The sequence below is a fragment of the Microtus oregoni genome, unplaced genomic scaffold (genome assembly GCF_018167655.1).
Source record: "Microtus oregoni isolate MIOR12 unplaced genomic scaffold, Mior012 000001F_ref0000356, whole genome shotgun sequence".
NCBI classification, from domain to species: Eukaryota; Metazoa; Chordata; class Mammalia; order Rodentia; family Cricetidae; genus Microtus; species Microtus oregoni.
Window position 1 is genome coordinate 9,485,462 of NW_024543060.1, and position 27,965 is coordinate 9,513,426.

Below are 27,965 nucleotides of genomic sequence, written 5' to 3' on the forward strand. Positions count from 1 at the left end.
CTGGTATCCATGTTTATTTTACATTCTCTTCCCGAGGGGACCTAGATACTGGGGAGGAGCTGGGAATTAGGGCAGCAAGCGTGTCTCCCTGGAAATCTATCTTCTGATAGGTCAGGGCAGTTGTGGGTCTTAGTTGGGGGGCTCAGAGTATAAGTGGAGGCCCTACCCAGGGGGGTCAGTTGCCTCTGGGAAGAGAAAGTCTTGAGGCAAGGCCTCTCTCTCACTGGGCCTTGAAAGCTGACAAGGTATTCCCCACCTTGCTTCCAGGCCCAGCTGGAAGCCAGAAGGTAAAGTGGTGGCGGGCAAGCTGGTAAGAAGTGGGAGGCCTTTGGTCTCCACAGGGTAGGAGGCTGGTCCTTATTAGAGGAACCCCATGGGGGTGAAGCAAGAACCAGTCCCCATTAGGGGAAACGCTGGGGGGTTGGGGGCCTGGGAGTCTGGTCTCAATAAGGCCGGTAGGCAGTCTCCACATCAGAGCAGACGTCTGTATTTGAGGGGTTGTGAGGGGGGTGCTGTCAAAGGAATGCCTGTGATGCGCGGGTGGGAATCAGTCCAGGGGACTTCGAGGGGGCTTGGAGGGAAGATTGCTGGGGTCTCGCTGCAGATGCTGGGAGCACAGGTCCTGGAGGGGAGGATGATGTGGGGGGCCTCTCTCCCTCCCATAGTGCTAATGCTCCCCCACCCCGTCCTCGTTGGCTCCAAATTGCCACAGAGACCACTCACACCGGGGCTACATAATTTCCAGGGAATGTCCCAAATTTCTGAGTTCTCCGGGAGACACCTGAGAAAGGAAAGACAGGTTATGCGGGTTAGGGCACGCCCTCCGCTGACAGGGCCCGGAACTGAAAGTGGAACCATGTTCTCACGGAAAGGACTCGATTTTCCTCTCCTCATTCCTGCCCCCTAGCGGCACAAGCTGAGATAAGCAAAGCTGTACCCGTAAACCAACCAATGAAGACAACTTTGCACATGGCACTAGCTCCACACTTCCTTGAGAAAACCAGGAATCGGCAAGACAAATCACAGACATTCTATGGAGCAGAACCCACTGATCTAGTAAAGCACCTTCATTTCAGAGATGAGCTCTGCTCTGTCTAGGGGCAGAGGTGGGATGGTAAGCCAGACTTCTTGGCTTGCTAAGACCCCGGGAGAGGCAAGCGTCCTGGGGTGATGGAGGGAATGCAATAGTAGGAAGAGGCCTGGGCCTTTCGTTCTCTTTAACTAATCTATACATAAGTGGCCACATGTGGCTACTGAATACTATACCAGACAGCCCAGACCAGAGCATTGTGGCTTCGACTGCAGAAAGGTGTGCTTTCCTTCTTGTCTATACAAGTCTACCAAACTTCACTCGTGGTATAAAAGAAATTCAACAGCAAAAGCGCACGATAAAATGAGGCACAAGGGGGACTAACCTCTGTGGTGTGAGAAGCGTGGCTGGCATTGAGCCATGGAGAATCATATTAGAAGGAGGAGACCATATCATCAAGGGGTCTATTGCTATGACACCTCTGCCCAGGCAGAGCTTCGGTCCTTTGGGCCCCAAAGTCTGCTTGTTGGGAGGCAGGACTTCTAGATTCACGTCTCTCCCTGGCCTCCCCTTTGAAGCCAAGGGAATACAAGGCTTGCCCACTTTGGGGAGTCTAGTGGGTAGGTCACCTGGCACCAGACAAGATCAACATGAGGCTTCAGGTCTTAGTCCTTAAAGTGCAATGTCTTGGGCCAGTAGTGAAGGGCTGGGGTATTAATTATATTGTTTCCCAGGTTGTAGGGAGCGGGCAGGGGCAGGGTACGAGACCCTGGATCCTAGACCTGCTTGAGGAAGCCATGGTATGTGGAGAGCAAGGGTCTGGAAGTCAGGAGTCCTGTCCCAAATGTGACTCTATCACTGAGCATACTGAGACAGTTTTCCCGGGCCAGGACAGAAGGTAGGTGGGGGTGTTGGCTCTGAATCTCAACTGATTGGGCGCCACCACTCAAGTCTTCAGGGAGACCCTAAGGTTACTCTTTCTGGCCTGCCCTCCCCTCCACAGGCTACACACCCACAAACCAGCCATCGTCACATTGCTGCATGACATCCACACGGTCCCCCTCACGAAGTTCCAGCTCATCCTCGTTCTGGGGCCTGTACTGGTACATAGCCCGGTACCTGTGGGAGACGGCAACATGGCAGCCAGAGGCCTGGGGCTCCTTCCCAGACCCGCTGGCAGTTCTACCAAGAGCTGTCACTCCAGGTATCCTCTCCCCATCTCCTAAGCACCCAAAGACGAGCTTTGCTTAGGAGTTTCCTTAACCTATAGGTGAAGGGCCTGGGATCATTACTGTCTGCCAGCAACTCCCACCTGGGGCGAGCATCCTTAGTTGGTACTCACGGAGTCCAGTGTATTTCTGTGGTGCTTGGGGAGGAGGCCCCCAGGTCTACGGGACGGCTGGTGCCTCGAGGATGGGACAGGGTTGGTCCAGGAGTGCTGAGACCCTGGGGGTTCGTGGGAAGAAAGGAGGGCCACAAAGAGGAGGCATGAGGGAGAAGTGATGTAGGAAGGTCTTCTATCTATCTGTTGCTTTCATTGGTTAATTAATAAAGAAAACTGCTTGGCCTGATAGGTCAGAAAATAGGTAGGCAGGGAAGACAGAACAGAATTGTGGGAGGAAGAAAGCAGAGACAGGAAGACGCCATGGCTCTTCTCTCCAGGACGGACAGTGGTTAGACTCATGCTGGTAAGCCACAGTCAAGTGGCGATACAGATTATTAGAAATAGGTTAAATCAATATGTGAGAGTTAGCCAATAAGGGGCTGGAGATAATGGGCCAGGCAGTGGTTTAAATAAATACAGTTTTGGGGCTAGAGAGATGGCTCAGAGGTTAAGAGCATTGCCTGCTCTTCCAAAGGTCCTGAGTTCAATTCCCAGCAACCACATGGTGGCTTACAACCATCTGTAATGAGGTCCGGTGCCCTCTTCTGGCCTTCAGGCATAGACACAGACAGAATATTGTATACATAATAAATAAATAAATATAAAAAAAAATAAATACAGTGTCTGTGTTATTATTTCTGGGGCTAAGCTAGCCACGCGGGAGCTGGGCGGGACGAAATGCAGGCCTGCTTGCCTCATCACTACAGAGACACAGCAGGTCACGAGTCCCACAAAGCCTAATGAGTAGTCTCCATGCCGTTTCATCAAACTCCCAGGCCCAGAAACGTGGGCTCTGACTAGCTCGCTTCAGAAGGACTTGACTGTGGCCCTAGGGCCCCAGGCAGGGTGAGCAGCAGCAAGGTCAAAATGGGTCCAAGGAGGAGCCAGGAGCAGCTGTACCTGCTCAGAGAGGCGTGCTGGGTGAACATGTGGACCCAGGGCCAAGTGCACAATGAAGGGCTGGCTGCCAAGCACCTTTGCTCGGACCTACCCATTAATCTTCTGCAGTGGGAACTCCCTCTAGAAGGAGACTCAAGCCCAGAGAGTATAAGCCACTTGCTTGAGGGCCACACAACAAGCAAATACCAGAGCCCTGATACCTAACCCTACTTGACAAAAAAAATGGAAAAAAAAAATGGCATCTTGGAGGCTCAGGAAGCCTAGCTCGTCATCCTGGTTGGCTGGGGTTCCACATAGTGCTAGATCCTACCCATGCCTCTCTGAGCTGGAGGACCAAATAGCAGAACAACCTCAAGAGGATTAGGGCCAAATCAAGATGGAGACATTCTAGGTTCTGCCCAGCTCCCTGCGTCCTTGTCCGGAGACTGCCCAGGAAGGATTACCAGTGTGGACCAGTGAGAAGATAGGAAGGCGGTGTGAGGAAGCAGGCCACCTTACCTGGGTTTGGGATCTGGGCTCCTGGTGGGTGATGGGGAAGGGGAAGCCAGAGCGGCGAGGGGAGGTCCGACCTCCCCAGTCTGTGGGGTCCACTTGCATTGAAGGGGAGCTGGGGTGACAGGCTAGGCGAGAAGTGGCTGTTAGGTGAGGTGATGTAGGGAGCTGGGGGCTATCATCGCAGAGCCGGAGTCGGGGTTCTCGGTTTATCTGCACGTAGCTGGCCGGGAAGATGCCTTGGCGCCCCGTGCCTGTGATGCGCCCCTCGTACCAATGTTCATTCACCTTGCGGATCAGGCAGATGTGCTCCCCCTGAGGGGTTAGAGAGGAGTTCGTGTCAGCCGGGGTTCCTGGGGTAGCACACACCTGAGGGTAGTTTGCCTGGGTCATCTTCAGGCCTGACACTTTACGTGTTTGAGGGATCAGGCTCAGAAAGGGTGAGCAGGTTGTCTAAGGTCACACAGCTAAAAATGGAGGAGTCAGGAACAAATGGAAGGCTAAGCTCTTCCCGTGGCAGGCAGTGCTGGGCTTTGATCAGGTCTTCCCCTGGCAGGTTCACAACACTATCAATCCCTCCCTCCAGTCGCTGGAGGGACTGTGGCTAATTACACAGGTGCAAACCCAAAGTCAAGTTCAAGCTATGTGGCCTTAGACAGCTGTTCTGCCCTGCTGAGCTTGGTTTCCTCATGGGTTAAGTGGGATAACCAACCATGGTTGTTGCTGTGAGACACAGAATTAAGGGTGGCCTCCAAGCCACTGACAGATCTTAGCATGCCACTACAACTCAGTCCTGTCCCTGACGCGCATGTCCTGTGAGAGGACAGAAGGCATTCTCAGGAGGTTGGAGTAGAACTGCCACCATCTCAGCAGGCCACTTTCAGGACAGTGTCCCCACCCCTCACTGCCCAGCCCCCCAGCCCACCTCCTTCCCTGTCTGTCTTTGGAGTCAGCTTTCCTTGGAGGAATTCACTAGGGGCATCTGTAGGCTTTGCCCCCAATTCAACCAGAGGAAGGCCAGTTCCTCATCTCACAGAAACGTACCACTTTTTTCACTATAACCTAACACAAAACATACACTCTTGTCAGTGACATCCCAGAAGCCACACACACAAATGGATGTGCACATATAAGGGCCTCATGTTTGATACAGTACCCTTTACACGAAAAACTTCTTTCTATCCCTTTAAAAATGTAGATTATGATCCTTATGGTCAACTAACCTGCAGTCAATAAAAACACAATGCTAGGGTCAGACATGTTGGCTCAGACCTGTAACTAGTATTTGGGCAGCTGAGGCAGGAGGACTATAGTGAGTTCCAGGCTATCCTGGTAGGTCAGCCTGGATAACAGAGTGAGACACTGTTCATAACGTTCTTTCAAAACTGGAATAAACAGGCCTATAATCCCAGCTCCTTGGGAGGCCGAGGCAAGAATATCAAAAGTTCAAGGTTTTGGGGTTGGAGACGTGCTCAGTGGTTAAGAATATCTGATGTCCTTGCAGAGGACTGAAATTCCATTCCCAGAACCCACGCAGTGGCTCACAATCATTTGTTACTACTGTTTCATGTGATTTGGTGTTTGCTTCTAGCCCGCAGGGGCACTGCACACATGTGATGTATACATATATACAGGCAAACCACTCATACATATAGGAAAAAAGTTCAAGGTCTGCCTAGGCTAAAGAGTGAGTTCAAGACTAGCCTTGGCTATAAAGTGAGTTCAAGGATAGCCTGAGCTATAGAGTGAGTTCAAGGCCAACCTGGGCTATAAAGTGAGTTCAAGGATAACCTGAGCTATAGAATGAGTTCAGAGCAAATCTGGGCTATAGAGTGAGTTCAAGGATAACCTGAGCTATAGAATGAGTTCAGAGCAAATCTGGGCTATAGAGTGAGTTCAAGGCCAGCCTGGGCAACTTAGCAAGACCTGTCTTAAAATTAAAAGTAAAAATTAAAATTAAAAGTGGTGGCATACTCCTTTAATCCCAGCACTCAGGAGGCAGAGGCAGGCGGATCTCTGTGAGTCCAAGGCCAGCCTAGTCTATAAGAGCTATTTCCAGGACAGGCACCAAAAGCTACAGAGAAACCCTGTCTCGAAAATAAAAAAAAAAAAAAAAAATAAGAGTAATCTATTCAAGAGATTGGGAAAAAACCAAAATTCTCGGTATAGTTGACATTTTAAAAAATGTCCATTTCATTTTAGTCAGGCCATGGTGGCGCACACTTTGCATCTTAGCACTCAAGAGGCAGAGGCAGGCAGATCTCTATAAGTTTGAAGCCAACCTGGTCCAGGACAGCCAGGACTACACAGAAAAACACTGTCTCAAAAAAAAAAATTAATTAATTAACTAATTTAAAAAAAGAAATGTTCGGGCTGGAGAGATGGCTCAGTGGTTAAGAGCATTGCCTGCTCTTCCAAAGGTCCTGAGTTCAATTCCCAGCAACCACATGGTGGCTCACAACCACCTATGATGAGATCTGGTGCCCTCTTCTGGTGTGAGGGCATACACACATACAGAATATTGTATACATAATAAATAAACATTTAAAAAAAAAAAAAGAAATGTTCATCTCTTTCATCATCTTTGTTTCCCCCGCCCCACTCCACCTCGCCCTGCCTGAGCGCACCTTTCGGAAGGACAGCTCCACCTCCAGCTCTCCCTTGAAGTTGTACAGGGCCACGGCGTCTCCGTACTCCAGCACCTGGTATGTGGGTGACTTGATGGGCTTGGGGATCTCATCTGCAGGCAGCACCTGCAGGGAGGATGGGAGAAAAGCTTAGGCCCAATATTAACCAGACACACACCTGCGCTCCTGGAAGATGGACCCTGACAGCCTGGGAGGTGGCAGTGGGAGTACAGGCAGGCTCTGTCTTCCGAGAAGGCTTGCTGGGGGAAGATTTTTCAGTGCAGCGATGTGCAGCGAGACAGGCAGGGCAGGATGGTGAACGCAAAGATAGAAGCCAGTCCAACTACAGCCCTACGCTGGGCCACCCAAGCAAAGAAGGTTTGAAGAAGAACGGCCCCCATGGGCTCATATAGTTGAATGATTTGTCACTAGGGAATGGCACTATTTGAAAAGATTAGAAGGACTAGACAGTGTGGCATTGGAGGAGGAGGAAGTGTGGCACTGAGGATGGCCTTTGAGGTTTCAAAAGTCCAAGCCAGGATATTCTCTCTTTTTCTGTCTCTCTCTGCCTGTGGTTCAGGACGTAGCTTTCTTGTTATTGCTCCAGTACCACATAGACCACCATATTCCCTGCCATGGTGATAATGAACTAAGACTCTAAAACTGCAAGCAAGACCCTGGTGCTCTCTTTCATAAAAGTTGCCTTGGTTACGGTGTCTCTTCACAGCACTGGAACAGTGAGTGACTAAGATACACTGTCTAGGGGTCTTGGTCACGTCTGTTTCCTCTGCCAGTGAAAGAATTAAAAGGCAGGAGAAACCTTGAGTGCAACCAGGAGTGGCGGAGAAATCGCAAGCCCAGGCAGAATTCCCTGATTCAGGGTTGGTCTGCTGGAGGGTGGACTGGCCCACAGTTGTCGCAGAACACAGGCATCCTAATCAAACAAGGACTTTTGGGGCCAGTCCATCAGCAGGGGGACTTCTAGGAAGGACACGGGCTGATAAGGCCTTTGTCTGAAGCTGCCAAGCTTTTGTGTCAAGTCAGGAGGATGAGGAAGAAGCCGGCCATCTTGGAAATTCACCCCAATTATTGCCTAGTCATGGCCCTTCTTCCAGTCTGACTGTCTACTAGGGCATCAGTCTAACTCCTAGACTCTCAAAGTGTTCTGAGCTACAGAGTACCCTGTTCTAAAACTGAAAATGTATTTATTTATTATTATTACTGTTATTATTTGTTTTGTTTTCTCAAGGAAGAGTCTCACTATATAGCTTTAGCTGTTTCTGTTTTGGGGATGGGGTTTGTTTTTTTCAAAAGGTTCCTCTGTATAATAGCTCTAGCTGTTCTGGCACTAACTCTGTGGACCAGGCTGACCTCGAACTCACAGAGATCTGTCTGCCTCTGCCTCCCAAGTGCTGTGATTAAAGGCACACGCCACCATCACTGCCCAGCTCTTCAATGTTCTTTTTTTTTTCGAGACAGGGTTTCTCTGTGGCTTTGGAGCCTGTCCTGGGACTAGCTCTGTAGACCAGGCTGGTCTCGAACTCACAGAGATCCGCCTGCCTCTGCCTCCCGAGTGCTGGGATTAAAGGTCTTCAATGTTCTTGAACTCACTATCTAGACCAGGATGGCCCACAGAGTTCCACCTGCCTCTGCCTCCCAAGTGCTAGGATTAAAGGGATGTGCCAATAAGCCTGGCTCAGTTTGTCCCATCTCTTACTGCTCAGAACCAAGTGGCCCTTGGTTCAAGTCTTAGTCCCTCTTCTCTTCTGGCCCCCACCAGAGCTCTGAATCCCCATGCTATCTTGGTTGATCCTATTCATAAAAATCAATAAGCTAATCGACCATTTCTCACTAAGCTGTAGATGACTGATAGACTATCAGATGACTGTGTAAATTGAGAAATTAATTTTTCTCAGTGAAAACAGAGAGATTAATGTGTGGGTGGGTAGAATCTGTAATGCCTGCTAAAACAAGGGCCTGAATTACAATAGCCTACCCAGGTATCAGAGGAAACGAGAAGACAGTAAGTTAAACAACAACAACAACAACAAATCATCATCATCATCACGATTTGTTCAGGCCTGGTGGCACACATCTTTGATCCCAAGCATTTGAGAAGCAGAGGCAGGCGGATCTCTGTGAGTTCAAGACCAGCCCGGTCTACAGAGTGAGTTCCACACCATCCAGAGCTACACAGTAAGACACTGACTCAAACAAAACCAAACCAAAAAAGTTAGAATTTGTGGGATGCAGTTAAAACAGTGTTTAGGTGGAAATTTATGGTATCAAATACTATTATTAACAATCACCTAGTCTAGCATGAGTCAGGAGAAACATTATGAATTTGAGGCCAGCCTGGGCTACCTAGGGAGTTCAAGGCCAGCCTCAGCTGCTGTGCAAGGCTTGTCAAAGGATAAGAGAAAAAAGAAGAAAGGCTACTCTTTCACTCTGACAAACTGAGCAAGAAAAGTAAAAAGACAAAAGAATAAAGATAAAATTGAAAACAAAAATAATAGAGAAAAACTGATAAAAATCAAAGGTAAGCTGTAGGGTTAAGACAGCCCCTTTGGGGGGCGGGGTTTGCCTCGGACGAATGCCTGCCAATAAATGGGCGCGTGGAGAGGCGGCTCGGCCCTTCCTTCCTACCTCCTGTGCCACGCGGACACTTCGGTTCTGTAAATTTATCATTAAAGTGTGAATATTGTTTAGTATCTGCATTGCATTTATTTACGCCGATACAGTAAGCTATTTGAAAACACTGAGAAAATAAATCTGTAGGCAGAATAAAAGAATATCCAATTACAATACCAAAAATAAAAGGACAATCATTATAGAGATTACTAACAGCAAAGAAAGAACGGGGCCAAGGAGGTGGCTCACTGAGAGCCGAAGCCTGCCTGATGACCTCAGTTTAGATCCTGAGAACCCACGTAAAAGCCAGACACAGAGCCGGGCGGTGGTGGTGCACACCTTTAATCCTAACACTCAGGAGGCAGAGGCAGGCGGATCTCTGTGAGTTCGAGGCCAGCCTGGTCTACAAGAGCTAGGGTTTCCCTGTGGCTTTGGAGCCTATCCTGAAACTCACTCTGTAGGGTTTCTCTGAACAGTCCTACTGTGCTGAAACTCACTCTGTAGCCCAGGCTGGCCTCGAACTCACAGAGATCCACCTGCCTCTGCTTCCCGAGTGCAAGAATAAATATTTTTAAATATTTATTTATTTATTATGTATACAATATTTTGTCTGTGTGTATGCCTGCAGGCCAGAAGAGGGCACCGGACCCCATTACAGATGGTTCTGAGCCACCATGTGGTTGCTGGGAATTGAACTCAGGACCTTTGGAAGAGCAGGCAATGCTCTTAACCTCTGAGCCATCTCTCCAGCCCCGAATAAATATTTTTAAAATATATGGGAATATTATGGACAACTTTATACCAGAGGCTTAGTTTGATATGACTTAAGACACAGATACTAAAAGTAACCTATAGGTCCCAGCCTGCATTTAGAATATGACTCTCTACTTAACACAGAATCTCTGTCTATAAAATGAGGTGATTGTGGCTCCCTGGGCAGTGTGAGGAACGAACAGGTAACACGCCAGAAAGAAGCGACGCATTTACAGGCGAACTGTCACAATTCTGGTTAGTTGTCAACAGGATAGAAATCAGAGAGATCAGGGCTCTGGGAGTTAAAATGCGAGGTACTTATGGGATGGTGGCTTCTGGGCGGGCAAGGGGCTCTTCAGCTTCTCCTGGGCTGGCAGACAGTTTGAGTCCTGGACCAGGTGATGTGTAGGCCACAGACATTCAAGAGAGACAGCCTGGACTCCTCAAAGTTTTGCAAGAAACCTGGGGTCTGGGGTCCAAGCCTCTCCTAACATATGGGTCCTCCCAGCCTGCCCATTCCACCTCTCCCACCCCTCCCACTCACCTCCACATAATTGGCTGGGAAGATGCCTAGCCGGCCATGGTGCTCCCCCTCCAACCAGTTCTTGTCCACTTCTTTGTGGATATAGACAATGTCACCCTTCTGCAGAGTCAGCTCCCTGCAGATGAGAGCCGTGTACAGCACCGAGTTCCTGAGTCTTTCTTCTTCAGACTCTGCCCTGTACACCCCTCCCCCCTCCAGCCTTCTGCCCACTAAAGCCCTTCCTTACCCCCTCACAGTGCAGACTGCCCAGGCTGGAAGAGGAAGGGCTGAGAAGGCCACTTACTTGGGGGACTGGGCCTGGAAGTCAAACTTGAGCCGGGCAGCCTTCCTCTGGGAAAGGGGAGAGGATGGGACAGAGTGGGTTACCTCAGCCAGACAGGGTCCTGCCCAGACACTCCCTGACCCCTGACCCGGGGGGGGGGGGGGGACACTCTCTTACCTTCTTCTCCTCCTTCCTCGCAGGGCTGCTACCCCTTTCAGAGGCACTAGGCTCTGTGGAGAAGCACCACCTCAGCTTGAGGAGGTCATGTCTGGGGGGGATCGGGTTGGGATAGATTATGCTCCCCCCACCCAGGTCAGGCACAGGGGAGCAAGGACTCTGTGACCCTCGTGGCCCCCACCCTCCCTTTTCCTGGGGCACCACAGAGCTTGTAAGAGAACTCCCAGAGCAGGTAGGCCTCCATTCAGCGAGAACAAAAACAGAATTTGTCTTACCTCGGGCTGAGGAAGGGTAGACAAAATCTCTTCGTCCCAGGAAGGGGCTTCCTCCTCCATCTGCCATTCTGTGGGGGCTCAGGGGTCGGGAAGAACCGAAGTAAGGTGCATGCGGGGAGCTGGGCCTCCAGGCTGAGGCCGTGCTGGAGGGACAGAGGCAGTGAGTCACCTGTCTGGAACTTCATATCCCTCAGGGCTAGTCCTCACACATTACTGACCTCCCAGGCTCTCCCGCTACCCCCAACCTGTCCTCTGCCTCCTAAGGCGTCTTCCCAGGTCTGGGACTCTCAACAGGATGTCCTACTTCCCGTGCAGCAGAGGGCCGGGAAGGGTGAGGCCTTGGGTTAGCAGAGGGGGTGACCGCCCAAGGGAACGCGGGAAGTGTCGGGGCTCGGTCCTACTCCCTGCCGCCACCGCCACCACTACTACCGGTGTCCCTGGCTTGGGGCAGGTGACCCTCAAGGAGTGGATAAGTCCCAACAGAGTTGCGGTTGGGATGCCCCTAGGCCACTTTTCCGATTTTCAGGCCCCTCCTCTGAGTTTCGCCCGTCCCCCACCGTGGGCAGGGCCATCGCCCCCTCGCCCGCCGGCCGGCGCCACGTCCCCTCCGTGGGGAACAGACCCTCTGCTCCTGCCTGCGTCTCTGCCACTCACCGGGCCGAGGGCCGCTGCTCTGGGGCGGGCTGCTCAAAGGACCGTCGTGGCGCCTGCGAGTTCTGCACGGGGGACACCGGACGTGATCAGAGCCTGGGACCCCGGGACCAGGGCAGCTGAGGCCAGTGCCGCCACCTCCTCCGGAAAAGTTCGCGGCTTGGGAGGGAAGGAGGCCGGGGAGGGGCGGGACGCAGGGTCCTAGAGGCGGCCGCGAGCCTTCACGCTGGGAGGAGGCACGGAGGAAGGAGGACCGGGTCGGGTCCTGGGGTCCCTGGGGCTGCGGTTAGGGGTGGGGCCAGGCGGGGTGGAATATGGACTGAATCTGAGTTGGCGAAGGGTTCCTAGGGATCACTTAGAAAGTTGACGCCCAGTGTTTTGAAGCTCGGACAAGGCTGAAGTCTGCCCAAGGTCGCCAGTTTCTAGGTTTGCCTGCTTCCCTCTGTCCCCTGCTGCTATGGCTAAAGCCTTTCTCTTGAAGTCCTCTGGAGGCTGGTACCTTGGGGGATGGTAGGCGGGTCTCGATGGCCCGTAGGTCCTTGTCCAGCTCTGCACTCAGCTTGGCCAATTCTCTTTCTAGCAGGACCTGGGAGATAAGATTCTTTTGGGAAGTGCACTGTGTCGGAGGCTGGTCAGAGGTCAGAAGTGAGAGGCTGGTCCCGTCAGGCCTCAGGGAGGAGACCAGGAGAGGTTTCCATGCCTATAGGCTTGCTTCAGGACTAGTGGAAAGGTGTCACGTCATTCCTGTCACTAGTCCCCAACCCAGGACTCCAGGGTGTCAAGAGTGCCTCAGCCTTTCCTGGCCTTTTTAATTTTGAGGAAGCGGGTGTGTGTGTGTGTGTGTGTGTGTGTGTGTGTGTGTGTGTGGTTATGTTTTGTTTAAGAACCTGAGGGTTTGCCAAATTTCTATTGGTTTCTATGGACTTTCCACGGTCTGGTTTCACTACACCCACCCATTCATCATCATACTGCTCATTCCAGTGAGAGCTGAATTTTACTCATGCGTGCGCGCGTGCATACTCGGGTATACACCCCACCACACACACACACACACACACACACACACACACACACACACCAGCCTCTTTTCTAGAGGAGCTGTCTCTCTGCCTGGCCAAACTCAGCTCCAGTTCGCGAGTACCTCCGATAACCCCAGTTCACACTGACTAGTCTCTTCCTGCTCTGATCTCTACGTACATACGTGTTTACTAATCACCTACTGCATGCGGGCACTGTCCTTGGTGCTAAGGCTAGAGATCAAAATGCACGGGACTAGGGCAAGTTAAGAGCCTTAGGGTCCTGGCCTTTGTCTGTGGCTAAGACCACAGCACCCAGAGTCATTCTTGCTTACTGCTGATACTGGCATCCATCCGTCTGTCCTTCATTCCCCCCGGGTAGCACTCACCTCAATGGGCTGTGCAGGTTTCTCAACGGGGTCATCTAACAGTGGTTTCTTGGGCTGCAGGGTGGGAAGGGTACATCTAAGACGATGGCCTCACTTGGAACAGGCTCCAGCGCTGGGGTGTGTCCAGACCTAGAGGACCCTGCTAATACTCTCACCTTATGCCCACTTTCTAGTTCTTGCAGAAACTGGTTCCAGGAGTCTTCTGTCCAGACACTCTCTACTTTCTCTCGGCGTCTGGGCACCTGCATGGATGTGAGTAGCCATCACTAGGGCTGGGCCTACAGTCTAAAGGCAGGCCTTGGCTTCCCCGATCTGCCCACGGGTCCCTTCCTACGTATATGCGCCGAAATGGGGGAATTATCTGCGCTGTGCCAGCAGGTGGGTGTGGCTGGAGAACACGCAGCTGGGGATGGTGCTGGTGAGCAGGACCGTCTACCTGATTTGGGGGTTGGAGTCCCGAAGAGGATGGTCCAAAATTATAGTTAAAGGTGTTTCTAGATGGCTCTTCAGAGTGGTGCCAGTTTCTTCTGAAGAAAGAGAAAATCCCACTTCAGATTCCTCTTAGAAAACTGAAGCGTGGGTGAGAATACAACCAAAGGAGAAGGGGCTGCACCCCTCTCCTCTACCACTGTCCCCATTCCCACAGAAGGAGACCACCCTGCCCCCTTCCTGTGGAATTAGTGTCAGGGATTTCAATCCAGCCTCGTCCCCTAGTATCTATGAGACTTAGTAACTATGGCGAGCTGTATGGCGCCTCGGGCTCAACACTGGTAAAATGGGAGTGGCATGCAGGAATGTGTGTTAGGTGTCCAGCTGCTGGTCTTTGCAAACATCGCTCCATGGGTAGCCAGGACCTCTCTTGTAGCCTTGGGCAAAAGCATCCCGTATTTGTGTTTGGTGCGCTGTGTCCCAGTGCAGCAGGCTTTCAAGTAGCCATAGCCAAGTGGTTTTGTAAACCATTGCTGTGAAATGACCCTTCACTACACTGTGAAGGTGTGTTGCTCTTATTGTTAATAAAAAGCTGAGTAGCCTATGGCAAGGCAGGATTTTCTGGGCAGAGAGAATGCTGGGAAGAAGGGAGGAGTCTCAGGAGTCAAGAGGAGACTTGGAGAGAAGCTAGATGAACTTGCCTCGTTGAAAAGAGGTACCTCACATGGTAGAGCGTAGATAAGAAATATGGGTTACCCTAAAGTGTAAGACTAGTTATTAACAAGCCTGAGCTATCGACCAAGCATTTATAATTAATAAGAAGTCTCTGTGTTATTTGAGACTTCTTATTTGAGAACTGGCTGGTGGGACAGAAAAGTCTGCCTACAAACCATAGCCCAGGGTATAAGACCACACACAACTCCAAGGAGAACTTGTGGGCATCTCTGCCCAGGAGATCTGGCAGGCAAGTTGTTTTGGGTCTCTGGGCCTCAGGTTATGTGGCTTGGATTGAGTGATAAAACCTGTGTGGTCACCTCAGTCATTGAAGTGTCCTGCTGCCTTGGCTCTCCTCTAGGCTTCCTTTCCTGTCTGGCTTTCACACCCCATGTTTTTAGTCTGAAAGTTACCTATGCCTAGAACAACTGAATGGAGCTTATCAAATGATGGCATGTCTGAGCACAGGGTGAGGATTCATCGCCTATAATTATGACTCTGTTCTCATTTCGATAATAAAACGGTGATCATGAGAATGGAATGTGCTGTTTGCGGTAGAAGGAAGCGCTCATCGTTGGGAACCCGTGTGTTCGAATGCTTGCAGACTTGCTATATGCCAACCACACTGCGAGATCAGACCCTGGCTCACTCAGTCCTGATAATCTACCGTCTGTCCCCACTCACAAGATGGGTACAGTGGCAGTGGCCTGACTTGGACCTCAACTCTGGGTCCAATCTGGGTTTCTGTCACTGCCTCACTGATGACAAAGGCCATCAGTGATGGCTATGCTAGTGAACTGAATTGTACCCCGCGAAGGCACACACAGCTAGTGCACTTAACTGCAGAGCAGAGCTCCAGGGGCCCAAACGGAACAGAGTTCCTGCAGCACCTGAGCGCTCAGCCCAGGGCACCTCTCAGTCACAATCTAGTGGAAACCTGGTTCATCCATGTTACCGGTTCTCTCTGGTTTTAAAGTGGAAGGTCACATGTCCAAGCTGCCCTTAACAGCTTCCATGCCCCTGTGTCCTGGACACACACATCACTCACAGTCTCTGGTTCCTGGTGCACAACAGGAGTGGCTCTGTTCCTGGATGTCTTTGGCCCTTGTGAGTGAGAATAGCTACAGAGGTGGAGACCTTCTAAGGCCCTGTAGAACCCAATGGAAGAATAAACCCTTCCCTGTCTGCTCCCAGGCTGTGCCAGCTTTGGCCACAAGGGGACACTAGTCTCTGTTGCTCACCCGCTAGAAGTCACTGATGTGCCAGGCCTGGAGGCAGCAGGTCTTTGCTGGGGTTCTGGATGCCTGGAGTCTGCAGAAGAGGCACGCGAGGAAACCACTGGAATGAAAGGAGACAGACAAGGACTAAGATTTAAGGCGGTGGTACCCACCTCCATCCTAACACCTGGATTATGGCTCACAGGAACAGAGAGAGGCTCCTGGCTAGTCCATGGGCTTTGTACCAAGAGCTTTGGGGCAGGTGGGATCCCCAGATTCTCATAATTCAGAAGAATCGCATAAGATAATCATGTAAGAAAAGATGCCCAGTGAAGTCTGGTCAGCAGATGGCAAACAAGGGCTTTCTGGGCAGCCAAGGACGTCTTAGTCACCTCCTGTCAGGGGATTTAGTGTTCCCAGAAGTGGCCTTTAAAATCTTCTTGTGTGGTTGTTATGTAAAGTGTATTAAAAAATTAAAAAAAAAATAAACTTCTTGTGTAGAACCACACCATTTGGGAGGCCCCCAAGCTCAGGCCACACGTCACTAGACACAGACCAGTAAACCTATATCTCTCACCTTTGGGTGGGTCTTCCAAGGTCCAGTCAAACTGTAGATCTGGAGAACAGAACGGATTGGGTCAGCAATAGGACTCAGAGTGAGGACAGGGCGCTCCCGCAGCCTGCCTAGCTGCTCCCAGCCTCCCTTCTGCCTAGAGCAGGGGCTGAGGGCTGAGTCAGGGCCTGAAGAATGTCCCGAGGGAGGTAAGGAATTAGGAGGGCAGCCGTTGGGAGGGCTTGAAATGCCTGCCTCTGGCAGACTTTGGGCCTGGGAGAGCCAACTGGGCAACAGCCACACCCTCTAATCCCTCCTGATTTATTCCCCCACACACCCTCTCCTGACCTCTGTAGGCTTGTCCAGGCCATGCCAGCTGTGGAAGCTGGGCTTCCTCTTTGTTTCCCTTCCCCACCTGCACCTCCTTCTCAAATACCTCACTTCTCACTGCGCCCTGAACCACACCTCCCAGTGTGCAGGACTTTCAGGGGTTGGGGTGAGGGAGGCGTCTAGAGGTTCTAAAACCCAAATACTTTGTTCAGGAGCCTGTCTTGACCTCCCTCTGCTGCTGGGTTGTCTGCTTTTCCTCAAGAAACCGTACTACCACATCTCCGGTCCACATTCCTCTTTCCCAGAAGACCTGTTGCTCACCGTTGCTGCATCAACCACTCTGACCAAGGGCTCCAGACCTCCACGGCACTCAGCCTTATGGTCAGCTCCAAAGTGATCTAACTAACTCGACTCGGTGGCAGCATCTGCCACAGCTTTTCCCTCTGAAACTCCGCTCTCTCATCTGGCTGCAGGGAGACTATTTGTCTCTCCTTCTCCATCTCTGGAGGCACCTCCAAGGCTCTGGGCTACTTTCCTCAGAACCCACATGCCTAGGAGGCTCAGTCCTAAGGACTATCTCTCTATGGGATCTTAGCTGGTCCTAAGGCTTTTCAAACACATTCAGCCTTGTTTCCACAGGCTCTACCTCCATGGATCCAACCAGGCCTCTTTGAAAATATAATTACATCTGTGCTGCACATGGCCTTATTTCTTGTCACCATTCCCTAAACAACACAGTACAGTGTGCCCATAGCTACTGATGCAGCATTTACTTGGGATTAAGTATAAGTAACCTAGAGGCAATTTGAGGTCTATGAAAGGATATATATGCAAGTAGATGCAAATATGAATACTTATATCTACATTTTCTTGGTTTTTAAATTTTATTTTATATTCTATTTATATGTATATCTGTGAATCACATGTGTGTTTGGTACCCCATGGAGGCTAAAGGAGGGTTCTAGAAATTAAACCTGGGTCGTCTAGAGGAGCAGCCACTTAACTGCTGAACTATCTCTCTAGCCCCTTCAGGTGTTTTCTTGTTTATTTTGTTTTTTCTTAGAAACATTTCTGTGTGTATGTGTGCACACATGCATGCCACGGCATGTATGTGAGGGGCAGAGGGGCAGGGTCGGTTCTCTCCTCCCACCTGAAGATTGTCAGGCGTGGAAGTCTTTACACACTGACAACCCATTTTTCGTTTTTCTTTGAGATGGGACCTCATACCATAGCCTAGGCTGGCCCAGAATTCATGACAACCTTCCTGGTCCAGCTTCCCTGAGTGAACAGCTATGGAGTCCTAGATCCATACATAGCGTTGGATATGGCACTTTAGACAAAAGACTTGTTCTTGCAGGGGTAGGGGAGTAGGGGAACCAATCTCCTTTGGATACTAAAAGATAAGGACGGCGATATCTATTCCCACAATCCTAATTTATAGTTAAACTATAAATAAGAATGCCTCGGGGACTGGAACTCACCATGTCTTTTTTTTTTTTTGAGTCCCAGGTATTTCCTGCGCAGTTCAGACCCTGTCCTTGAAGTAGCCTACTCCACTAGAGTGTGACACGCCTCAAAAACCAAAAGCCTCTATTGTTTTTTTTTTTTCTTTTCTTTTCTGAGACAAGGACCCATTATGTAGCTCTGGCTGTCCTGGAACTCACTGTGTAGACCAGGCTGTCTTCAAACTCACAGAGATCCTCCTGCCTCTGTCTCCTGAGTGCTGGGACTAATGCCACGTGCTATCACACCAATCTCCAAACCTCTTAAACCTGCTCCCTCTGCAGGCTCCCCTTTCTCTAAAAACACAAAATGGCAGCACCAAAGGCGGACACACTCCTGTGACCGCTGAGGCAGGAAGACCGAGAGCTCTAGGCGAACCTCAGCTATGCGGTGAGCCCGGGGTCTGCCTGGAATACACAAGGCCCTGTGTGAAAAATTAAAAGGAAGCCAAACAGTAGCTTCATCCTTCCATGTGCTCAGGTTTAAATTCACCCTTGAGGATGGTCTTTCCTGCCCAGAATTCCAGGACTATGCCTGAAATTCCCTGGATTCCCCACCCCATCCCACTGCCCCTGCCCTGGTCTGGGTCACTTCTAGGTGTAGACTGGCTCAAAGCAGATTCCATGTTGACCTTTTTCCTCCCGGTCTTGCTAATCAGGGGGACTGGTCCCCTTGTCTGTCAGTGTGGGTGACCCTTCCAGTCCCCATTGTCAGAGCTTGTCACTCTGAGGCTCAGAACTGCCCAGGCTTCCAGGTTTCTTGTCTGGTAAAAGCCAAAGTCCTCTCAGGGGCACCCAAAGCCTCACAAGACCTGACCCTATCACTCTGATGGCGTCTCCTTCGTGAGCCCCCTTTCACTCCAGTGCAGGAATGGGCCAGGTGTGCTTTTCCCTGTGGGTCTTTGGAGCGTCCTCTGCTGGCACTTTCTCTCTACCCTTTCCGGGTTTAGCTCAGGGCCTCTTCCTTGCTGGGGTTACAGGTCGCAACTTCTTTTTAGGGGAGAGGGGTGGATATTCAAGACCACTTACCTTAGAGCTTGGAGAGAGAAGAATCTCATAAGTCAAAACAAAGCAAAACAAAACAAGCCCCTTTCCACCCCTCCCACAACCTCCATGCTGTTGGGAGTCTATTGGGCCCTGGGAGGATGTCTAACCTGGCATTTTCCGGTGAATTTGCTGGAACATTCTCCGATACCAGTCTCTGGGGCTGTCAACACTCTGAGATCAGAAAATTAAAATCAGGCCTCCCTGCTCACCCACGGTCTTCAGGCCTCCCTGCTCACCCATGCTTCCCAAGGAAAAGTCATGAGAGCTTTACTAATGAGACCTTTCTCTGGGTACCTCATAGAGCTGCATACCCCCGTGCATGTGGAGGCCAGAGGCGAGCGCCACCACATTTTTTATATTTCTTTCATTTATTATTGAGGTGGGATGTGCGCATGCCATACTCCTATGTGGAGGCCAGAGGACAACTTACAGGAACAGGGTCTCTCCTGCTGTCACCTGGGTCTGGGGATCAGACTGAGGTCGTCAGGAATGAGGCCCTGATGGCAAGTGCCCTTATCTACTCGAACCATTTCACCAGCTCTCTACCTAATTTATTTATTTATTTATTTATTTTTTTAAAGATTTTTTTATGTGTGTGTTTTACTTGCATCCTCAGAGGTCAAAAGAGAGTGTTGGAGCCTCTGTAACCGAGTTATGGGCAGTTGTGTACCACCGTGTGGGTGCTAGGGATCAAACCCTGGTCCTCCGCAAGAACAAGTAAGTGTTCTTGGCCACTGAGCCATCTCTTCAGTCCTTCAGTCCTTTTATTTTATTTTATTTTTGAGACAATGTTTCACTAGGTAGCCTTCGGCTGGCCTGGAACTCATTACGTAGACTGGGTTGGCCTTGAACTCACAGATCACCGAGATCCTTGTGCCTCTGCCTCCTGAGTGCTAGGATTAAAGGTGTTCATCACTATGACCAGGTGATCCATATCCACTTGTTTTTATGGTTTTTTTTTAATATTTATTTATTATGTGTATAATATTCTGTCTGCATGTATGCCTGCTGGCCAGAAGAGGGCACCAGACCTCATTACAGATGGTTGTGAGCCACCATGTGGTTGCTGGGAATTGAACTCAAGACCTTTGGAAGAGCAAGCAATGCTCTTAACCGCTGAGCCATCTCTCCAGCCCTGGTTTTTTTTTTTTTTTTTTTTTTGAAATAGTCTCTCTCAGTGGCCTGGAACTCATCAAGTACTCTAAAGTGGCTGGCCTCCTGTCTCCACCTTCCCAGCGCATCATGCTGAAATGATAAGCATGTGCTACCATGCCTACCTTTAAAAAAATTGGTTTTAATTTACTTTAATTTTTTTTAAAGATTTATTTATTTATTAAGTATACAGGCCAGAAGAGGGCACCAGATCTCATTACAGGTGGTTGTGAGCCACCATGTGGTTGCTGGGAATTGAACTCAGGACCTTTGGAAGAGCAGGCAGTGCTCTTAACCACTGAGCCATCTCTCCAGCCCAATTTACTTTAATTTTTAAATTTTAATTAAAATGATTTAATTTTAAATTTTAATAACAATAAATAGTATTATAAATAATAAAATATTTAAACTTTTAAATAATTAAATTTTAATGTAATTTCCCTTTTAGTTCCAGGGGCTAGAATTCTGGTCCTCAGGCTTGTATGGCAAGCACTGTACTGGCTGAGCTATCTCCTCAGACTTGTGTCTCTTTTCCCAGCACTTTGACAATGATCATGTTTCCTCACGGGGAAAGAAAAGTAACAGTAGGGGGAGAAGGTATTTCTCCTAATCCGCCGCATCTGGACCTTACAAAGCAGGAAGAATGCGTGACTATGAGGAAATTTGTTTGGCCCCAAGATATGAAGGCAACAGAAGGTCAGGGCCCCAGCAGTCCTGGTGGAATACAAGATCCTTCCCTGCCCACCATGGCATGAGGCAATCTCGCTCAGGGCTCCGCCAGTAAATAGGCAGCCATTCTGTGGGTGCTATGCCAGGCCATTGGGGTACAAAACTAAGAAACATCCCTGCTAGTTTCAGTCCTTATGGCTGTAACTTTCCAGTTTTGAGATCTGCACCATGTAACATCTGACTCAGATACATAAGGTGTGGGCACGGCCTTCATGCCTCAATCCTATTCTACTCATAGAAATAGAACTTGGCGGGGGGAGGGGGGGTCTCTGGGCCCTCGCTATCTGTGACCCCCAGCCCTGGACTCACAGATCGGGGGGCAATGGGCATGCCGCTCTCATCCACGGGCCCGATTCCCTCGTACTTCACCCAGCGCTTGTCCCGCCGCTTGTTGTCCTTGGTCCATGTGGCTGACCAGTTCTGGGCATGCTGGGAGGCAGGTTGCTTGGGGCTTCCAGAGGGCCGGCTCCCAGGGCCTGGCCAGGTCTGATACCATGCTGGGTCTGTGAGAGGTGTACCTAGGCATTAGCTGAAAGGGAGGGGTCCACGCCTGGCCTTGTTTGTCTCGTCTGACATCAATCCCTGTGAGTTCCGTTTCAACCCCTCCTCATCTGGCTGTGTGATGTGGACTCCACAAACCTCCCCATGCCCAGCAGCGCCCTAAGGCTTCTGCTTATTTGCTTCTTTAAAATGAATTTTCAAACTGGGCAGTGGTGGCGCACGCCTTTAATCCCAGCACTCGGGAGGCAGAGGTAGGCAGATCTCTGTGAGTTCGAGGCCAGCCTGGTCTACAAGAGCTAGTTCCAGGACAGGCTCCAAAGCTACAGAGAAACCCTGTCTCGAAAAACTAAAATAAATAAATAAACAAACAAATAAATAAATAAAAATAAAGTGAATTTTCAAAGGATTCTGTTCGGAGCAGTCTGTATGTATCCTCACCCCCATTCTGTTTTCCTGGACGACTGTCGTAAGCGTTTTGCAGAAGGACGGCTGGGAATCATGACATGCAATAAATGCTGAGGACATCCCAGCTAGGGTGCGGCAAGACAAGGAATCTGGACTGCACTAGGGTGGGTAGGGGAAATGGGATTGGACGGACTCAGACCTAAATTCTGACTCCATTCTGCCACCTACTGGTTGTTTAAGTTGAGGCTCGTCCATCGCCTTCACGGTGCCTCAGTTTCCACTTATATAAACGAAGAGCAATTTCAGCAAAGATGTAGTGACTTCGAGTCTGTGTCACTGTACCCAGCACAAAGACCCTCAGAGGGGTCCAAAACCCATTCCCCCAGGCATGCATTCTGCGCTGTGTCCCCAGCTCCGCCCCTCCCTCGCTGAACGTTTCATTTCTAAGTAGTGCAGTCTAATGGTGTAAGTGCTCCAGGGCCAGATGGCCAAGGGTGTGGACCTCAGTGCAATCTCATCTGCTCCTACTCCGGGCATCTCTGAGACGGGATCCCCACTGGGAAGATGCCCATAACGGCCTCGGACCTTGCTTGGCTGTGGATGCATTAGATGAGGGGAGGCTCATGAGGTCTGTCCAGTGCTGCCCCGCTGTAAGTGGTCAACAATCACTTGTTAAACAACTGAGGTCCTTTGCACAGTGTCTGACTCAGGAGAATGAATGCTCAGTAAAGGGTGCCATCTCTCTCAGGGCTGAATCATCCTGAGGAGTCCCCAGGAGCTTAGAGACCTTAGTGCCCAGATGGCAGGCTCTAAAGCTGCATCCTCCACTCTTGAGCCAGCACGTCTCACCCTCCCATCTGAATCACTGGCTCATTTACAGTTCCCTTGACTCCTAAGGCCACGTCCTTCCCTTGTCGAAAGGGAGGGAAGGGCTGTGTCAGTCTGTTCTCTTTTCAAGGTTCCTGTCTCAGGATAAGCGTGATCACATAGAGAACCCTAAGCTGAATTCGCCGTTCCCTTCCATCTGGTATAGGGGATTTGCCCCATAACCCTGCATATAAGGTTCCTAGAGCAGATCTCCCCCAGCGGACCCACCTGGATGCTGGGGACCATCTCTCCGGGGTGGGGAACAGCCATTGCACACAGTCCTGGGCGCAGGGTCATGGAACTGGAAATTAAGGGTGTTGGAGCCACCATTCCGAATCACAGGCACCTGTGGAGAGGGGCCAGGAGCAGCCAGCTCAGGGCCCAGAGGTTCCACTGGAGTGGGAAGGGTTAGCAGCCAGGGCATAGCAACAGTCTGGCCTCCTGGGGGGAAGCCACGAAGCTTTCTTTAGACTCTTCCCTCCTGACCCTTTCTGTCCCCTGCTCTCTCACCTGGCCTGCTAATGTCCCCATCAACTGCTGGCCCACCAGTGTACCCTTTTTTTTTTTTTTTTTTGGCTGTTCACTCACCCTCGTCCCCCGGGAGGATGGGCCTATATGGGCTCGCAGGTGATCAGGAATGAAATCGTCCAGGCTGAGCTCAGCAGGGAGGCCTTGCATGCTTGGGTCAAGGTTGGAGGACTCAGGATGTACCAGCTGCTCCTTCGTGGTGTGTACTCTGCTGGGAAGGAGGAAGGAAGAGAAAGCCTTGCTGAACTGGACTGCCTGGGCCCTCTTGACTCAACCCACGGGTGGGGGAGGAAGGTAGGTTGTGGGAGGGGATTATGACCGGCTGGGTGGGAGCTCAAGGGCCCAGGAAACATGCAGCTTTGGGCACCCGCCTGCAGGCTGCCAGTACGGAGAACTCGCAGAGGCACAATGGACTACTTGTTAGGCCCCGGGCAGGAGCACTGGGTGGGAGTGGGGGAGGGGAAGCTAGGCGAGGAGGAGGATAGGGAGGCTGGCCAGAAGCAGGCCTGCAGCCTGCTGACCACCCCTCTGGGGGCTCTGTGTGCCAAGATAGCCAGCTCCCCTAGAGGGAAAGCCCAGGGGAAGTAGGGCAGTTAGCAAAGAGGACCTGGGCACGCAGGACTTTGTTTCCATTCTTCTGCCACTCTCATGCCCTGGGTAGCATCTGCTTGCTCATAGCCACAAGGGCAGCCAACATCGAGGCCTCCTACCTGCTGACCACAGGAAGCAGCCAGCAGTGCCCTCATCCCTACCAGGGCCAAGGAGAGCATGGGAGCATTGCCAGGCAGGGCGGCCAGTCCTCAGGGGATCAAGGGACTGTGGGCTATCTACTGGTCTCCTGTGCAGATCACGGCTCCAGAACTCTCAGGGCCAGTGGTAGGTGGATGGAAAGCAAAGCCGCAGACGACAACAAGAGAACCTGCTCCCGCCCTGGGAGTGGTGCTGAGTTCTGGAAGCTGCTCTCTTGCACACTGACAAACACTCCAGTACCCGGACCCAGACCCATACCCATCCTCCCTGGCTGACAGCATCGCCTGACAAGGCCTCACTCAAGGGGTCAGCATAAGGGAGCGCAGAGCACCTGGGAGATGGAGGCATACAAAGGGGGACCCAAAAGTGGCTACAAGAGGACAAAGAGGTCATGGTTCAAGGGCACAAAAGAGTTTTGATGCCCAGAGAGGTGTGGGGCAGAATCTGTGCCTCTTCCTCTTCACGGCTAGACAGAGCACTAGTGGAATAAACTTGAACCACTTTTGGACTAGACTTGCATGTGCCTGTGGAGTGTGTAGCGGCTCCCAGCAAGGACCAGACACCTCAGGAGGTGTCCTTTGTGTGGCAGAATATATTTGGTGTTATGAATATGACTTGGGGGTGGGGGTGGGAATGCAGGATGGATCATGTGAGCAGCATGGGAGTTAAGATGAAAAGAAGGTCCCAGGAGTGTGTGTGGCAAGCAGTCATATGAATAGCATAAGAAGTTGTGGGGGACCATGGGGTAAGACGGACAACAGAGGCCTGTGGTTCCTTGCCGTTCATACTCAATTCCAGCTCAGGCATTGGCATGGATTCAAATGAGGTTAGGATACCACCCTCTCTGGTCTGCATTTGTGGGGATTTCTTCTGACATCTGAGCAGCCTTTTGGGGACCCGGCCAACCCCTCCCTGAGTTTGTGGGGAGGGGAGGTTGAGTCTGGAGGAGGTGCAGCCCACCAGCTGGACCCAATTAGAGCACTTACCAAAAGCAAAACATGCAAACACACCCCAGTCCCGGCCGCTGGGCCTTCCTCCCAGGGAAAGTGAGGCAAGGTGGGACTGAGGACCAAAGAGGCCCGGGCAGACTAGTGTAGAGCTACCCCGCTCCCTGCTTGGCTGCTGGCTAGAGGCCAAGTTGCACTAAGCATCAGCAGCTGTACCCATCAGCTGACAGGCCTTCCTTCCCTAATGTTAGTGTCCCCACCCAGCATCCTCTCCAGGGAAGAGGGTTCAACCCCCATCACCACCTGTTTGCAGGAGCTATAGACCCTGGGATACCTCATTCTGCTCCGTTCCCACCCAACTCCACGTAAAAGCACTCCCAAGAGTACACAGGGGCAGGACGGGGCCGGAAGATGGTCCTGGTCTTTCTCCCAGCAGGCCTGCCTGGAGACATTAGGCAGAACTTAAGAAAGACAGACGCCTCCAGGAGAATTGGTGTCCATCTAGCATAGAACAGGTGTCCATACACCTCTGGTGAGCTCCCAGAATTCAGGCAGCCCCTGCACCCGAGCAGCTCTCTCCAAAGAGCTGACAGAATGAAGTACTTCTAAGTTTGGTAAACTCCTTCCCACCTCAGAGTGAGGCCCTGATGGTGGGGGATCTTTGCCCTCTGCTTTTCCAGCTCTGATCAAACTACAGCTCCCCACAGACAGGGTCAGGGTTTTTTCCGAGCACACTTTTCTGGATTGCGGGTAATGGAACTTCATACAACCTCGGAGGTTGGGATCCCGGGGGAGGGGCTCTATGCCTTCGCTCCTGTCTAACCCATGCTGTGTCTTGCCTCTTTCCTGCCCCTTGGCGTTCCAGCACCTACCTTCCCCCGTCGAGCAGGTGGGGGGACTCGGGGCCGCCCAGAAGGGCAGGAGCATCCCAGCCGGCTCCTGCTTGGCGCAGCCGCGCGATCACCCTCGGGGAAAGAGGGCAAGGAGAAGTGCGAGCTGCCAGCGGTCGCGGCCCTCGTGACCCGTCAGGACGCTAGGCCAGGCCGGGCGCTCAACGAGGAAGAGGGAGGCCGAGGGGGGCGAGCTAGGAGGCAGGACCCTGAGAGGAGTGCGGCGGGAGGAGTTTGAAGCTCGGATCTGGACTGTGAGCCCGGGGTTGTGCTGGGGTGGAGTGGAGGGGCTGGCTACTCCCTCCCTCCGCTCCCGCGGGTGCCCTCTGTCCGGCCGCGAGCTACGGGGACGCTGTGGCCCCTTGCCCAAGGGGCCGGGCCCGCCAGGAGGCGGCGCCGGGAGTGGCCACCGAGGGTCCCAGGGGAGCCCGCTGGGTTTCCCAGATGCCTTCCCCGGCCCCCACCGCAAAGCTGGCGTCGGAAGGGGGCGGGCGGGCTGGTGGGGGGCCACTCAGAGTTTCCAGCGACATTTCCAGGGTGTGGGAAGCAAGCTGTTCTGCAGAGCTAGGACAGAGGGCAGGAGTGATAGTGCCAGAGTCCGGGTGGAGCCAGCATTAGATACGCAGCCCTCAGCCTGGGAGAGGCAGGAGACAGGACCGGAGGCAGACAGGCTGGGACTGAGATAAGGGAGTCCCACAGCAGGGTGGCCTTGGAGCGAAGGCAGCGCCCACTTGGGGAGAGAGAGTTTGTGCCTGCCTAAGCGCGCGGCCAGGAGTTTGCAAACAAACGTGCGTGTTCTGGCAAACGTGAGGATGCTCACACACGTGTAAAGTTTAAGGAGGAAATTGTCCTAAGAGAACCAGCGGTTCCCTGGACGGGCAGCAGCACTAAAGAGGACAAGGGTGGGGTCCCTTGGGCGGGGATGAGGTTAGGAGGGTCTTGGTGTTCCCATTCACCGTTTTGTTTTGATCCTGCTTTTCCGCTGTTCCTGCGGTGCTGACGCGGATCCCCTGGACACCACCCACTGGCTGTCCCTTCTCTCTGGCCCTCCCTTCTCCCCTCCTCCTCCAGTCTCTCGGCTGGCAAGCACCGTGGCAAATGTTTGCTGACAATGGAAACCCTGGAGTACTTCTAGCCCGTGACTCACTCCTGGGATACCCAAGTTCCCAACAAACCAACCAGGAAAAATGGTTTCTGATCCACTTCAGCTCGGTGTTGGGTATGGTCAGTGATACCCACTGCAGTTTGATGGGTGCTTGGAGTTTTAGTGCCTGAGTTTTAGTGCTTTTCAAGCACGTCACCTAATACCCTAGCACCCTCGCCTCTTATTAGCTTCACATTTCCCCAATTGTGGGAAAAGAGCTGTTTGTGCTGTCCTCAGACAAGATCCCCTGGGAAACTTAGGCCCAGGAACAGCTCAAGAGATGGACATGCCAGGGCTCCCATGGGTGGTGGCAGGCTCCCACAAATGTAAACCTCCTACCGGGGCTCCACTCCTCAGTAGTGAAGTATTTTAACAAAGGCAGGTATAGCACAGTTCAGGGGGGTTAAATGAGATGCCCTGTGAGGTCTCCTTAGAGAATATACGCCTGTCTTTTTAAGAAGGCTGAAGGGAGAGGGGTGAGGTGGGACCTCAGGAGTGGAGGAGTTCTGGGACCCTCTTTGAGGTCAGGCTGCAGTATGCAGAATTATCCATCCATCCCCGGGAAGCAGCCTCTTCCTCCTGTGGGATTACAAGTCCTACCCATTTCCCTCTTCCACGTTCTCCCACCTGTCAGGATCCCTGGAATTAAGAAGGGCCACATCACTTTCGTTCTCTTCCTTGTTCTCCAAAGACGACGGAGCTGAAGATCTTCCAAGTCCAGGAATCTTGGCCATCCCCCTCAGCAGGAGCGAACTTCTTAGGCTCTAGGGCTCTGACCTGGGCTCCAAGATAAATATTTAATGTAGAGGGTGCCGCTGCGCTGCCAAAGGTTCCAGCTTCCTGTTTCTCACAAGAGAAGGTACAGCTATGGACAAGGAGCTGAGGACGGGCTACCAGTCCCATCTCTATGGGAATGGGGGATCCAGTAAACAAGTCTCAGAGGACGCATGTGGGGAGGAGGGGGGCCACTGGAGAGCTGAGCTTTTGGCTTAGCTGCCTCAGCTCTGCCTGGCCGCTCAGGCCCGGACTGGCTCAGCACCTCTCAGGCTGGAGCCCGCTGTGTTCGCAAGTATTTGGTTGGCCTCACAAAACACAGGATGCAAGATTGCTAGGACCGTGGGTTAGAGAA

The 27,965-nt window shown here is 51.7% G+C and overlaps 1 protein-coding gene across 6 annotated transcripts; it reads right to left on the reverse strand.

The window, feature by feature from the left end:
• Sorbs3 (sorbin and SH3 domain containing 3) lies at positions 1-27,589 on the reverse strand. Of its 6 annotated transcripts, none has more exons than XM_041676618.1 (21): positions 27,464-27,589; positions 23,166-23,313; positions 22,806-22,923; positions 21,114-21,307; positions 19,031-19,094; positions 16,069-16,107; positions 15,516-15,612; positions 13,568-13,658; positions 13,287-13,373; positions 13,132-13,185; positions 12,226-12,312; positions 11,730-11,791; positions 11,076-11,218; positions 10,801-10,853; positions 10,645-10,691; positions 10,362-10,476; positions 6,434-6,559; positions 3,813-4,121; positions 2,373-2,476; positions 2,043-2,149; positions 1-781 (listed from the first exon to the last, which is right to left on the reverse strand). In XM_041676618.1, the coding sequence occupies exons 1-21, from the start codon at positions 27,568-27,570 to the stop codon at positions 720-722; spliced, it is 2,214 nt and encodes a 737-aa protein (XP_041532552.1). In that variant the 5' UTR covers positions 27,571-27,589; the 3' UTR covers positions 1-719. The 6 variants fall into 6 exon arrangements, with proteins under 6 accessions (XP_041532552.1, XP_041532580.1, XP_041532562.1 ...); XM_041676646.1 differs by having other exon boundaries at positions 23,166-23,316; positions 27,464-27,552; XM_041676628.1 differs by lacking the exon at positions 27,464-27,589 and adding an exon at positions 25,675-25,978.
• Between the last annotated feature and the right edge of the window lie 376 nt (positions 27,590-27,965).

Bases quoted from the DNA above. Each gene is read 5' to 3' on its own strand.
- Sorbs3 (XM_041676618.1), bottom strand. From the start codon at position 27,570: ATGGCCAAGATTCCTGGACTTGGAAGATCTTCAGCTCCGTCGTCTTTG. The intron at 10,692-10,800 runs GTAAGAGAGTGT...CCCCTTTCCCAG, and splicing joins CGAGGAAGGAGGAGAAGAAG to AGGAAGGCTGCCCGGCTCAA. The intron at 6,560-10,361 runs GTGAGTGGGAGG...TCCTCCCTGCAG, and splicing joins TCCCAGCCAATTATGTGGAG to GTGCTGCCTGCAGATGAGAT.